This window comes from Camelus bactrianus, chromosome 7, assembly GCF_048773025.1.
Source record: "Camelus bactrianus isolate YW-2024 breed Bactrian camel chromosome 7, ASM4877302v1, whole genome shotgun sequence".
Taxonomy (NCBI): domain Eukaryota; kingdom Metazoa; phylum Chordata; class Mammalia; order Artiodactyla; family Camelidae; genus Camelus; species Camelus bactrianus.
Window position 1 is genome coordinate 82,061,179 of NC_133545.1, and position 14,946 is coordinate 82,076,124.

General features: G+C 41.9%; 1 protein-coding gene and 1 non-coding gene across 4 annotated transcripts in view; one reads left to right on the plus strand and one right to left on the minus strand.

Moving 5' to 3' along the window:
- The window catches only part of GLI3 (GLI family zinc finger 3), a 269,150-nt gene that overhangs the window by 187,964 nt on the left and 66,240 nt on the right, over nucleotides 1-14,946 (minus strand). For 2 of the 3 annotated variants that reach the window (XM_074367698.1, XM_074367697.1), the window contains exon 3: nucleotides 6,062-6,100. The exons of the other annotated variant lie outside the window; for it this stretch is intronic. In XM_074367698.1, the coding sequence (XP_074223799.1) occupies nucleotides 6,062-6,100 (39 nt within the window). The remainder of the gene's footprint in view (nucleotides 1-6,061; nucleotides 6,101-14,946) is intronic. 3 annotated transcript variants of the gene reach the window in all.
- TRNAA-CGC (transfer RNA alanine (anticodon CGC)) lies at nucleotides 10,458-10,530 on the plus strand. Its single transcript has one exon. It is a non-coding gene; the product is annotated as a tRNA-Ala (tRNA).

Genomic DNA, 14,946 nt, shown 5'->3' on the forward strand with positions numbered 1-14,946 from the left:
CTGTCCAGCAAGAGGACAGAGAGCCTGCTCTTCCTTTAAAGACACGCAAGGAAAAAAAAAAAAATCTCTGCTTCTGGGAGTACTTCCAAACTGCAGTTCCCAGGTTCGCGCCCACCCCCACCCCCCTCAACATCAAAGTCTCATTTCTTAACCTTCCCATCATTTTTTCAAATTGCAGGAGTGAACACAAATTTAACTGGCTTCATCTGGTGTGTTTATGTTGCATGGTTTTTGTTGTTAGAAGACGGAGTTAATAAGTAAGGCTGAGCACATGGCGGTATTATATTTTTAATAAAATTTTAAAGACCATGCTTATACTCCACTGCAGAAATCAGACCCTCCTGGAGAGTACATTTAAATATCAAGAGACTCTCAGGATTGTCCTGAAAGGCGCTGGAGGATCCGCCCCTAAGGGGGCAAGATCGGGATGGTGACCTGGGCTCACCTCTGCTGACTCGGCCTCTGAGCCAGGCCAGGTGGAAGCCTGGGTCAGGTTTCCACAGCAGAAGCTCCCTCCAGCCGCTGTCCACTTTGACCTCAGCTATGAAATGTGCATTTTATTTGTTTCTGTAATTGAAGTATAGCCAATTTACCATGTTCTGCCAATTTCCGGTGTACAGCATAATGTTTCAGTCATACATACACATACATATATTCCTTTTCATATTCTTTTTCACCCTAAGTTACTACAAGATACTGAATACGGTTCCCTGTGCTCTACAGTCGAAACTTGGTTTATCTGTTTTATATGTATTAGTATCTGTAAATCTCGAACCACCAATTTATCCCTTCCTACCCCCTTTACCTCCTGGGAACCATAAGTTTATTTCTGTATCTGTGAGTCTGTGAAATATGCATTTTAGAAACCCAAGGGAAAATACCACATTTTGATAGGTAACTCTGTTTCCACTTGCTCAGCCACAAAAGTCCACCCCTTTGGGAAACACCTTCCAGGAACGGCTCAGATACTGTCTATGAGTGAAGCAGGAAGGGTCACAAAATCTAAAAATCTAATTTCCCCCAAAGCCCATGTTTCACAGTCACGGCCAAGACAGGATGCTTTGGTGCCCCACTGCCTCTCCTCTCGTCCGACCAACTGGGCGGGGCAGACACCAACCATCCATCCTACCCTGCACGAGGCTAGAACCAGGACCCGGCCAGACCTTCCTTCTGGCCTTTTTCCAGCTTTTCCGGCACATTCGGGAGAACTTACTTTCCCAATGCTAAGGGAATGTGTTTTTATTTTCAAGAAGCCCCAGTAAAAGCGATTAAGGAAACAAACAAAAGACCACCTTGATGTACCTTTCTCAAATACAAGTAATTTCAGTCTCGCTCATTCTTCCGACCAATCTCTTTTTTCAAAAGCCTGACAACTGAAATCTATTAACCATGTACCGGGGAGTGACAGCGAACATTTACTTCCATTCACCTATCTTGCTTACTCTTCACTGTAACTTGAGCAGAAAGACACTGTCCTTTGGCTCTTTTGCCAGATGAGAAAAACTACAGCTCAGGGCAGCTGGCTCGCTCACCCAGGTCACACAGTGGGTTTGCGGGCAGAGCCTGGAGCCCAGGCAGTCAGACTCCAAAGCTCCCACTTTAAATATTTGGCTACCTGGACCTCTGTGTACTTAGTGACAAGAAAATAAAATAAATCTGAACTTGAATTTTGGGCCAGGCCCTAAAGCACAGGCCTGCAAACTTCACAACCACCCAACTCTGCCACCAGACAAGACATAAACCAATGACCATGGCTGTGTCTTCATACTCCATTTATGGACACTGAAAGGTGAATTTCACATAATTTTCACATGTGATATTTAAACATGTAAAGAGCCATGTTTTGCTCATGGGCTGTCCAAAAACAGGTAGCAGACTGGATGTGGCCTCACTGGAAGCTAACCAAGTACTATCCTAAAGGAATTGACCCACCTTTACTACAAAGCTTGCACCCAAAACAATGAGGAATATTACAGAATAAAATCGTAAAAGCCGTAATACTGAGTGTTAGGGAGGATACAGAGGCATAGTCAATTTCTCACACTGTTTAAAACATTTCCACGATCGGCTGAATCAAATGATCCCACTTCCAGGATGTATCTTAAGGAACAAAAACTTAGAAAAGACAATTTATACTCAAGGGTATTTATCACTGTGTTAATTACACTAGGGAAAACTCGTTAACAAAATAAATATCCATTATCTTCTAATATGATGGAACGTTATGTCATTAAATATAATGCAATCAAGGATTTTTTTGGCATCCTTTTTTTAATGGAAGTATAGTCAGTTTACCATGTTGTGTCAATTTCTGGTGCACAGCGTGTTTCAGTCATACATGTACACACATATATTCCTTTTTATATTCTTTTTCATTATAGGTTACTACAAGATGTTGAATATGGTTCCCTGTGCTATGCAGTATGAAATTTGCTGTTTATCTATTTTATATAAGGGGATATTAATGAAGATAAGGAAGAATTTTACTGAGCGCCACGTTAGTTACTCAGCCACAAGCGTCTGCCACTTTGGGAAACACTTTCCGGGAATGACTCAGATACTGTCTATGAGCAAAGCAGGAAAGATCACAAAACCTCATTTCTCCCAAAGCCCAAGTTCTCGGTCAGCAGTAGTCCTAAGGCATTACATGCCCATCCTATGAAGTAAGAGCTGTTGTCACCCCATTATACAGACACAAAGATGGAGGCATATTTATCCAAGAAAACACAGCTAGAAAGTGGCAGAGCCGGACGTGAAATTCAGGGTCCACTCACTCACCCACTAGACTACCATGTCTCCAAATTTTTTAAGGATCCAAATTTCTGGAGAAAGGAGAGGTGGGACAAAGACAAATATATAATTATTTCTATACAAAACTTTTTTTTAAGTTTAAAAAGCACAAAAATAGCATGAAAATATTTCTATGGATTATTTTTCCTTTATGTTTCTATATTTCCCAACCATTTGAGAGTGCAGAAATAGCTGATTTATTTTACTTTTGGTTTCAATTCTGTCCTAAGTATGACCTTTACAATAATTGTCTCGAGAAGTCCAATTGAAGGACACAGAAATTGACAAATTATCCCACAAATGTATCTCCCATAGTCTTATTTTAAACCATTTATTCCATCTCTTAAAACTGTTAAGTGCCTGCTAGGCTACTTTTACACATAATAATAACACCTTCTAGTGAGACTGGGCTTTATGGAGGTGTCAATACATTTGGTTATTTTAAACTATATGAGTTTTTAATTATTTTCTATTTATATACAAGCGCTTTCCAAACAAAGACCAAAAATGCCCTGACCTCCTTCTCGCCAAACTTGGTAACTCAGTTTTCCCCAAGACACCCCAAAAACGTATAAAAGGGAAAGTGCATTAGAAGTGGTCATTACCACCACGATCGTTGCTCTGATTCATCGCACACTTAACCAAAAGTCAAGCTGTGTGCGAAGCGCAAAGGCATTCATCCTATTGACTGCTCAGAGGCTGCCAGGTAGGCGGTCTCATCACCTCGGTTATTCAGGTAAAGCTATCCTGAGGCTTAACAAGTTTAAGCCTCCTGCTTCAAGCCAGACTTCAGGTAAGCGGCCAGGTCCGCAGGACTTTCTCGTCTATTATAAATCATGAATAACCCCTGCCAAGGGTCTCCTACAAAGTCTCTGAGAGCTGAACACTGATTTGTTGGCCATTTTTTTATTTAAATCTGTGTATGTGAAGATGATCATCATCGTTAAAATTATTCTACCTCTTCCTATAAAAGTTCTCAGGAAAGGATACCTCAGACTGCAATCAAATGACCTGTTATCTTTCCATAGCGTCTCCGGGTTCCGAGTAGCTATTCTGCAAAGGAACGTTGACCGCCATCTCCCCAGGGGGATGTGTTGCGGGCTTGGATGCCAGAGGAGTCTGAGTATTTGGTTTGTGTTCAGGTTAACAACAGCTCCAACAGTTAAAGCTGTACGTAGTTTATGGAAAGAGGCGTGTGTCCAATAGTCAAAGAAGCATATGGTTTGTAGAGAGGAAGGGTGGGGGAAACTTGGGCTTGGAAGCAGCTTGGCTTGGGTTATTTGCCCACAAATGAAAGGCTCTTCATGTGGCCCCAGAGCACCAGAGCAGACTCCCCTCCCACAGGCTGGGAAGGAATGCTGCCCGACTCAATAAAATCAGGGTCACACTAAACAGAGACCTTCTCCCCAAGAAAGATGATTATCGAATTATAGCAAATTTAAGAACGTTTTCTCTTTTTTTTTAATCAAGAACCAAACCAGACTCCTTCTTAAAAATACCCTACTAGGGATTGTAACTGTTCCTAAAAGTGCCAGATAGATTTCCATCCATGCAATATTAAAACTAACAAGCGTCTTTCCAATTTCTTTTAATGATGGGGGGACGCCGTAAAAATACAGCAGTGCTTCGTTTAGCCAATGGAGCAGAAGCAAAAAGAACCGAAATAAATAAATAATCAACTGACATGGGCCACTTACCAAAAAGAAAATCACTGAATTCAACCTTTTACAGGAGGTACACACAGCATTTTGAAAGCAAAAAAAAAAAAAATGTCTCATACCACAAACCTCCCCTTAAAAATCACTGCCAGGGGCTGGAACCAAGGCAGGAGGTTCTTTCTCTTGCAATTTATTTTTTAATGTTTGGGTATTAATGACATCAACTGCCGTATCGTATATATAATAAGGCAGCATAGTATAATAAAAGGAGTTAGAAAACCTAAGTCCAGACTTGCCTCTAGCACTTTTTCAGTGTGTGACCCTGGGAAACTAAAAATATATCAGTTTGTCAGTTGCCTCACTTAACGGGCAGATAATAAAACTTGCCCCTCTTACTTGCCAGGGGTTTCTGAGGTTAAACGAAACGGTATATGAAAAGAATCTTTATAAACTCTCGCATTTATGAGTGCTGGGTACCACCACCATTTCCTCATTATCTGTTTGTTCGTTCATTTGTTTATTTACTCTATTTTTTTAAAGGATTAACTTTGGGGATTTTTTTTGAGGGGGGGGAGTAACTAGGTTTAATTACTTCTAATTTTTATTTATATACGTATTTATTTAATGGAGGGACTGGGGATTGAACCCAGGACCTCGCTCATGCTAAGCACACGCTCTACCGCTGAGCTCTCCCCTTCCCGCTCAATATCTGATAATAATGCAGATCAAAGCAGTTCTGGGATGTAAGTGCCCTGGGTTGGGAGGTGGGCGGCTGAGTTTCCAGGTCTGACTCTGCTGCGACACTGGCTGAAGCTCAGGCAAGCCACAGAATTTCTCGGGGCTACTGCTTTCCTTTATATAAGACATGACATCACCAATCTGCTCCACCCAACTTCTGATTTATGTCCGAAGGAAAAATGGGTAACACGAAAAAGCTCTCGGAAACCTCTAAGAAGGGAACAAACCAGTAGACACACCTTTACCGAGAACCAGGCTCGACGTCTTGGGAGAGAATCATCCCTGATTCACAATCAGAAAGAGGATCCAAGTTCATGACCTCTAATTGTACACCTGGCCATCTCCTTCACCCACTTCTTTAAAGTATCTTGGGGTCAGGCTCATAATCAACATTTACAAAGTATGCGTGAAATTCACACTGAAAATACCAATTTCTTCTCTACTTGGTTCACTCCAATGACTTGAGATGCTTGAGTCTTCCCAAGAAATCTATTTGATGTTTCTCTGTAAACAATACTAAACAAGATCAAGCAAGTTCTCTTAGGACGATTGTTGGCCACCTACACCCACTGCCTCTTTCTGCATGGTCTGTCCGCTCAGGATGGATGGTACATTTTTAAATAGCCGGAAAAAAAAAAAATCAAAAGAAGAAGGATATTTCATGACGCGTGAAAAGTACATGAAATCCAAATTTCAGTGTGCACAAATAAAGTTTTATTGGAACACAGCTGGGCTTACTCATTTTTGCGTTGTCTGTGGCTGCATTCGCCCTACAAGAGCAGCGCTTAGTATGACGGAGATCAAACGGCCCATGTAAATTCTGAAATACTCATTAGTTGGCCCTTTCCAGAAAAAATGTGCCATCCCTGACTTACCTATCTCAGGACACCCATCCGTGAACCGATGACGCACACCTGGGAAACACATAGCAAAAATAAGACAGCAGTATTTTCAAAGTCCTAGTATTGAGGCTTCCAAACCTTAACTATGAGGTGGGTACTCACATCACCCTACTTTGCAGACGAAGTGGACAGGCTTAGACAAAAGAGCTTCCCCAGCGTCACAAGCCTGTAAGTTGGCACAAATCAGTTTCTTGTGATTCTGACTATTTTTCCCCCCAATGGGGGGACTGGGGATTGAACCCAGGACCTTGTGCATGCTAAGCATGTGCTCTACCACCAAGCTATCCCCTCTCCCCAGTTCCCTATGATTCTAAACCAGACAATATCTGTAGTGGGAAAAGGAGGATTTGGGCTTTTCTCATGAACCCCAAGGTAGAAAACATTTCCAGACTGTTTCCTCTCTCAAGTGTGCTAAGCACTGGGATAAATTAAGAGTTTTAAATATAAAATCTGAGATGTGTGTGATTAAAAATCGGTCTTCTTCTTACCCAGCTGAGGGTAAGAGTTGTTTAAGTTTTGCTCTTTGAAGAATAATCACAAAACAAACAAGGACACATTGGTCAAAGGTGCCCCTCTCTCCCTTGAATTTGGAGATGACAGAGGCCATTTCCCACACATTAAGCTACTCGATGTGCCTTTTTTAAATACGAGGGAGGGTGTCCTCTGCTGGGCCAGATACAATCCCTACTGATCTGTTTTCAAGGCCAGGATGACCCAGAGTGGCATGTCCTTTCCTTAACAGGGATGGGGGAGGGACTTGCAAGCATCAGGTTTTCAGGCTTCTGTTTCCACCAAATTGGGAAAATCTCCTAACCACAGGCAAAAGCAAACGCAGTCAGGATTCCCAGAGTTTTTCTGCAATTGTGTGAAAAATTGCCTCTGGGGGCTTTAGGCTTCAGGCAACACAAACAATCCAAGCTGGTCCCGGTCAGCCGTTCGCCACACCGGGATTCCTACGGATGCATCTGTGTCAAGGTCTGCCTGTGTCCCTGCATAGCAGACCAGTAAAAACGAATGGCTGCTACCCTCACAGCCCTATGACTCTGACTTTTCTAGACGTGCAGCCACTTGAGAAGCAAAAGACAGGCCACAGGGTTGGGGCAGTGAACCCATGGACGGTTTGGACGGTTAAGTCAGCGTAAGGAGGAGGCTACTGGAAAGAAAAGGAAGTTCCTTTAGCTGTTGTGTGGGGGAGTAGAGACATGGGGGACCATCTTGAAGGAGGTTCAGACAAGATCTGGTTTGGGAAAGTCTTAGCTGAGCCTCCTCCAACTTCCGACTTTCAAAGAGGCTGGTCAAGGTCCACCTCACCCCTTGGGGATACATTCAACTCAAAAGCATTGGATTAACAATTACTCTGAAGCTCCGACACATGGCTCCTTGGTTGGAAGGCACCTGTGTGGTTTTGCTTGTTTCTTTTTGCACTTTCCTTTCTTCTTTAATTCACATCTTGCTGACACAAGTGGAAATTTCATATTTCTTGGCAGAAAAGCATTCTATTTCCTGCCAAGCCATTCAGATAAAAATGCTTCCCTTCTCCTCTCCCCGCCTGGTCCAGGACTACTAAAACCCTCAGGAAGAGTTGGAGCAAACAGTAACCAAAACACATAATCCAGGCAATTTTATTGTGCTTGACAATTTTATTAATTCTATTGGGTCTCTTTAATCTATTCTATAATTTGTAGGGAAAGGGGAAAAAAAAAAAAAAAAAAAAAACCTCCAAGAATGGTCCAGCTAGCCCATTGTAACATCCCCTCCCCGTAAAATGAATGCATCCTACAGTTCATTCAGCAGAACATTGGAAAACACTAGCAGCCAGCCTCACAGAGCTTTATTCGTCTTCCTTCTTACGCATTATTGGCTCTGGACTCCTGCGGAGGCGTGGTCCAAGAGAGGAAGAAGGAAACGCTATTTTATATTTTCAACCTAATCTTCCAATCGACACCACAAACCAGTCCAGTAGCAACCGTATCCATGAACTGCTGATCTACCACCCAGACCCCGATTCTGTGCAGTACAGTACTAACTTCTTTCTGTAAGAGTCAGGCTATAATCCTCCTTGCCACGGGCCTCGGAAATTACTCGGAGTAAAACTAAGACAGGTATGTGGATCTATGCACCTGCCTTTCCTGTTATTCCACAGTTTCTCTGCCCCAGATTACAGCTTCCAGCTCCCCCTCGACTGTCAGATCCGTCCCAGTGCCACCAGAAAGGCTCGTCAGCTTGCCTCTGCCCCATAGCTGCCTTTTTATTTTTTCTTTTTTAAAGGTTTGCTATTTTTCAAAGTTTTTTTTTAGGATGTTTTTGGTTTGTTTTTTTTTTTTTTTTTGGAGGGGGGTAATTAGGTTTATTTATTTAATTACTTTTTAAACAGAGGTACACTGGGGAATTGAACCCAGGACCTCGTGCATGCTAAGCATGTGCTCTACCGCTTGAGCTATGCCCTGCCCCGCTTTCTGATTCAGCTTTTCTCCAATGAAGTCTTCTGTTGTGTCAATTTCTGGTGTACAGCACAATGCTTCAGTCATATAGGAACATACATATATTCGTTTTCATATTCTTTTTCATCGTAAGTTACTACAAGATATTGAATATAGTTCCCTGTACTATACGGTAGAAACTTGTCATTCATCGATTTTATATACAGCAGTTAGTATCTGCAAATCTTGAACTCCCAGTTTATCCCCTCCCACCCCCTTTCCCCCCGGTAACCCCAAATCGCCCCCATCTGATGCACCACCTCTCTTCAGTGCACATCAGAACCACTGAGCAAATCCTAAAATCTCCTGATGCCAGTGTCTCTTGTTCTTGACCTTGGGTGGCTTGCATTTGACTCCTGAATTTGTCTGTAAGGTCTCCATTGGACCAATTTAATGACTTCCTCTCTGCACTGATGCTTCAGCATAGGCTTCCATCCACTCTGTTCAAGTGACCTTTGTGTACCAGTCTTTTACTATCATTTAAATGTGAATGGCTTCAAAATGTAAATATTTCAAACCTTCATAAACTCTTTTAATAAGTCTATCCAGATAGACCTGAAATTCATGGTGGGGGAAAAAAAAATCAAAGTGCATGTAAAAATGTTAAGTTCTCATTTAATAGCATAAATGGAAAATATGGCAGAAATGAAACTATTCTTGGATTGGTCTTACCAAAAGACATCTGTACTCTGTCAAATTTGAAAACATTCTCCCAGCATCGCATCTGAAGATTACTGATGTTTGCGCAACAAAATAAACAAAAATATAGGCTGTTTAAAAATAAATAAATAAATGGAAAATAATCATTAAAAAAATCTCAGACATATACTTGCGAAACTATAAAGTTTTGAAAAGTGGTGTTCTGGTCTGGTTGTATACTTCTGTGTTTCAATCCACTTAAGACATTGAGAAAGGTTTAGTTTTTATGCAGCCAAACTCCACATTCTAGGACCAGTTTTATTAGTGCAAGAGAAAGCCACAATGAAATGATGAAGGAATTAAAACTTACCTGATAGGTTATATGCCCTGACAGGTAGAGCAAATCAGTAAAAAATCTCTGGCTTCAATGTAACCCTACTATAAGATCCACAGAAACCACCAAAAGTTTCAGTAAAATGCTTCTTTATCCAACATGACCCGTCTTGCTTTGTATTCTACTGGAAAGTGTTACGAGTTAAAGTATTTTGCAAAAGCATCAGGGTTTTCATGGGAGCTGGGAAGATTTTTATTTCATTATTTTTTAAAATAGTCCCCTTAGAGATACATATTCTGAAGGCCGAATATGGAATCACTTTTCCACATAAAAACTGGAAAAATGAGAAAGCAGAAGCCACAAATTAGCTTAATTTCAACGGTCAGCTCATGACTATATAAATGTCACACGATTTATCGTGTTGTTAAATCAAAATACACTGCTGGTGCGTGTCGGGTCGGGGGTGGTAGTTTATTTCCCTACTTTTGCCAAGCCTCAGCCTAGTCTCGTTGAAACTAGTTACTGTTGGTATCAAGTCTCAAACTTCTTTTCGACTCTGCCGGGTTGATCGCAGAAAGGAACACCTAAAAAAATCCCTTAAAAGTGAATGTATAGATTCTGTAAAATGACTGAGCAGCCTAACATTCTGAAAAATTCCCCCGAAGAAGGAGAACCCAGTCTTCCTCAAAAGCTTCAAACCAGAGAGAAAACTACAAAACGCTGGGGGAATGGATACCCTTTGAATCCTGACGTCCAATATATTCCATCTTAATTTCTTCTTAATTTCTTTACTCTTCAGGGAGTACTGTAAACCGAAGCAAATGTTAAAAGTCCTGATGGTCCCCACACTCCAAAACTTGAAAATTTTCTAGAAACACACACGGCTTCTCTGGTCACAAACGTTCCAGGTTGGAGGGGAGGGTGTAGCTCAGGGGTAGAGCGCATGCTCCGCATGCACGAGGTCCTGGGTTCAATCCCCAGCACCTCCATTACATAAATAAATAAACCTAATTACCTCCCCCCCCCACCGACTCCAAAAAAATCCCACAAAACCTCCAGGTGTCTACACAACCAACCCCGACCTTCCTCGCCTTGAATACGGGCTCTGAGTGGCAGGAACCACCTTCAGCCCATTTCATCCCCTTCTTCTGAGGCTGCTCCACGACCCACCCAAAGCCTTCTCACACTCTCTGTGATGAGCCGTTTGCTTGCTCCGGCACTAGAATATGGGCTCCTTCCGGGCAGGGGCTGGATCTTGTTTGCTGTGGTGTCCTTATGCCTGGCACACCACAGGCACCAGACATTCATGCTAAGGGCGGATGCATAATTGAATGAGTGGGGTGGGACCTGCTGGTACGTCTGACAGTGACGTCGTTCCCAGGGCTGGCAGCAACGGCATCCATCTGATCAGACTCAAGCCCCAGAGGAAAGGACACTGGGGTGCCCGTATGGGCTCCCCCCAAAACCAGATGCCCAAAGTGAAAACACGGCTCTGAACGGGGATGGGGTGACAAACAAAAGAGAGAGTGACAGAGGGAAGTCGCCCGTGGCAGCCTTTTGCCAGGGGTTGGTTCTAATTCTTTAAGCCCCCGTTTACAGTTGCCAGGTTATCAACTAATAACAGTAGCCGCCCAATCATGACTCAGAGGGTCGTGTCCCTGAATGGCAGGAAAACTCATAGAGGACAACGAAGTCAAGAGAATGAAAATTGGCGGGAAAAACGGACACAAAGTACCTCCTCCCGGACGCCCTCTCTCCCAGCACCCGTGTTTCACCCGTTCACAAGAGTGAGATGTTTCACGTGTTCCACACTCACCTCATGCAAGTTGCTGTGGGGATTAATATTTAGCCCGTGTGGGTGACAGAAGTACACAGTGACTCATGGTTTACAGAGATACCCATCAATTGGAAATGCACCAGCAAATATTTGGCCCTCGTTGAGACACTGAATTGTCAGGTGAGACGTGTTTCGGGAAGTCTGGATAACTGCTAAACTGATGTACAGACAGTTGATGGATTAAACAATAACAATTTAAGAATTGAGCCTTTTTCTACACATTCAGAGAAAGAAAAAGATGCGGGAGGCGAGGGATGGGAGAAATAAAGGTAACTCTGCCAATTCCTTAAAAGGGTAGGGCATTTTTATGTAGCACATGGATTTTTCTTTCTTTCTTCCTTTTTTTTTTTTTTTTTTTTTTTTTTTTTTTTTTTTTTTAACTCCCAGCCTTTCATCTTCACTCTGGTAGGACTGCATTTGCCACAGGCTGATAAGTGAGTGTGGCAGAACTGCAAAACTCATGTCAGCCAAAGAATCTAACACAGAGAGAGAAAAAACTCAGACAGAAAGCTGGTAAGAGGCAGCCATAACATTATTTTAATGCCTTTTATTTAATTCTACCGAAAGATCACACAGCAGTGTGATCTCGATTTGGTAACGTCTCAACCTCACCTCATGCACTGCACATGGCCTACATCCAATTTCTTGCCCCAAAGATGTGGTTTTCATTAAACTAGTAGAGCTAAGAGAGGTCGCTTATAAGACCAGTGAGTTAACAAACTTCTTTCCTCTTAAGACAAGTTGAACCTTCAGTTTGCTAGGATGAATCAAGAGCTGATGAACAAGAAAATCACAGGATGGAAAATATAATTCTTCACGGAGAGGCGGGAGCCCCAGCTGAAGCCAACAGCATCATCTACAATTTACATCGGTGCCTTGTTAAGGGAACGTCATTACTCGCGTGCTTACTGAGAGGAACAGCAAGAAAAGGCGAAATAAAAAACACGTGCATTTCAAGTCCATGCCGTTCTGTACTTGGTTCAAGAGGTGGAGATGGAAAGAAAGAAAGATATGGACCCAAGAAAGTTTGTTAAAATGTCAGTTTTACTCCCCACACCAGGGGGGCCAAACCACATGCACTCAAATACTTAGAGCAGCTCTCTTTGTAACCAAACATTTGAAGCCATCAGTGCCCATCAGCAGCACAAAGGATTCATCACCTGTGGTGTATTCAGACAATCCAGTACCATAGAACAAGGTGAATGAACGCCTGGAACTACACAAAATGTGGATGAAGTCTTGCAAACTTACTGCAGTGCCAAAGAAAAGAAGTCAAGATAAGAAATTGATAAAAGCCCAAAAACAGACATGACAGGTCCACGCCGGCAGAAGTCAGGGATCAGAGAGGCTCAAAGGTGCTGATGACAGTCTGGTTCGGGGGCTCGGTGCTGGTTTCACAAATACGTTTGGTTTGCGAAAATCACCAAAATCATCTAACTGTCCAATTGATGATAAGAGCCCTTTTCTACCTGCATCATTTCCTGCAGTAAAAAGTGGTATCACTTCTAAAAACTTCCACACAGTTCCTAAATGCCCTCTCTTGTCTCTTTGTGGTCCGATCACAAGGGCTGTTACCCTTCTTAAATATGAAACGTGCTGCTGTGTGTTTGAGGTACCTGAATGCAAATGTATCCAAACAGCTGCAATATATGAAAAAATGTTACTCTAGAAAAAGAAGAACTCAAAAAAGTTGGGAGCACTGACATGAATAGCAATTCACTGAAAAAGAAATTTAGATGTGCTAGAAGAAAGTCAAATTAGTTCATATAACGGAAGACGTGAAAATTGAAATAGGGTGCTGTTTCATTGTTTTGCCTTGATACCAAATTAGCAAGTGTTGGTAAAGGCTGAGTGAAGGAGAAGACACTATTATCAGTGGGTAAAAGAAGGACATTTTGCGTCCACACATCCCTGTACATCAGCGTGGTGCCCTGTGTGACAAGTCCTAAATACATACACTGCTTGACCCAATGATCCAATACTGCCCTGGCTGGGTACGTACCCAAAGAAGTAATTTAGGTTTGGTGCAAAGACTTAGCTACAAGGATATTCACTGAAATATGATTTATAATAGAAGGGCGCTTACATGACCACAGTAGGAGATTAACAATATCCGCAAAGCAGAGAACAGAGGAAGGCTCGCGATGGGGTGGGCAGGAAGTGTACAACCAAATCTTAGCGGCGGTGCTGAGCACTGGAAAGTCAATGAGGAGTGTTTGTTAATTCTCTTCTATTTCCTGCCTTTTAAAAATATTTTTCTAAAATTAAAAAAAAAAACAAGTTTTAAAAGCATGTTTAATTTAGAAATAAATGTGTCTTTTCAGAGCTATTTCAAGCTTACCTATTATATAGCCCTTATATAATTTCTTATATATAGTTCTCATATAGAGCACTTATCAGCCCATTAAGAAAGCCCTTGGTCTTTTTGAAATGTGAGTTAGTGGGAAATAAAAGAGATGCCAGAACTCTCACCGCAATTGCCACCATCAAGTATTTGCTTGGGCAATTCTTTTCTTTCCGAAATCCCCCACAGGGGTAGGAGGGAGATATCAGACATGGTGTGAGCTCGTGCCCAGCTTAACCCGCATTCCCCAAACTACAACCTGGGAGGATTCAGCAATAACCCTGTTGACTCAGCACACAGCCATTTATTAATCATTCAATGTGTAATTGCACCATTCTATAAAAATTGCAATGTCTCCCACTGCAAACCCACACCGTTTCCTGGCTCTCCTGACGCTGTGTATGTAGCTTTGGGCCCCTAAGAAATGTCTGATTCAAAAGCAGCCTTGATTGCAAAATTTTCAAAGATTGTTAGAAGTCTGGAAGAGATTCTGTCATAGAAGTAATTATGTCACTAAGTGGCACTTTTTTTTTTCTGCCTTCTGTAAAAGGCAGAACCTTTTTCCTAAGTGAAAACTCCAAGATTTTTTAAAGAAATCCTTTCCTAGGAGGAGAACTGATGCGATGAGGAGTCTGAGTACTTCAGGAATGAATTAGAAGAATTTCCAATTTCTGTGTCATTGTGCTGAAGCAGTATGAAAGACAGCTATGTGGAGAAAAAAGACTAGAAGGAAATATACTAAAATGTCTATTTCCAGCCACACATGAGTAATGGAACAAGGATGACTATTGTTTTCTTTAGCTATGTTTTGCAGTATTTTCTACATTGACTAAATACTGCTTTTGTTATTACAAAGGCATAATCAAACGCTACAGGTCACAGAAATTGCCATTACACTTTCTAATCTAATCTAATCTCATTAGATTAAAAACAAAAAAACAGAATTGAGCATCAAAGCCCCTGGGATTTGGGGCTTCACGCAACCACTCTAGTTTACACTGTTTCCAAAGCTTTTTTCCCAAGGCATTCCTTCCAGGGGGGGAGGGTATAGCTCAGTGGTAGAGCACATGCCCAGCATGCACAAGGTCCTGGGTTCAATCCCCAGTACCTCCATTAAAATATAAAATATAAACAAAAATTTAAAAATCTAATTGCCTCCCCCCAAGAAAAATACTTTTAAATTTAAAAAAATGGTATTTTTTTCCCAAGGGTATTCCTTCCAAG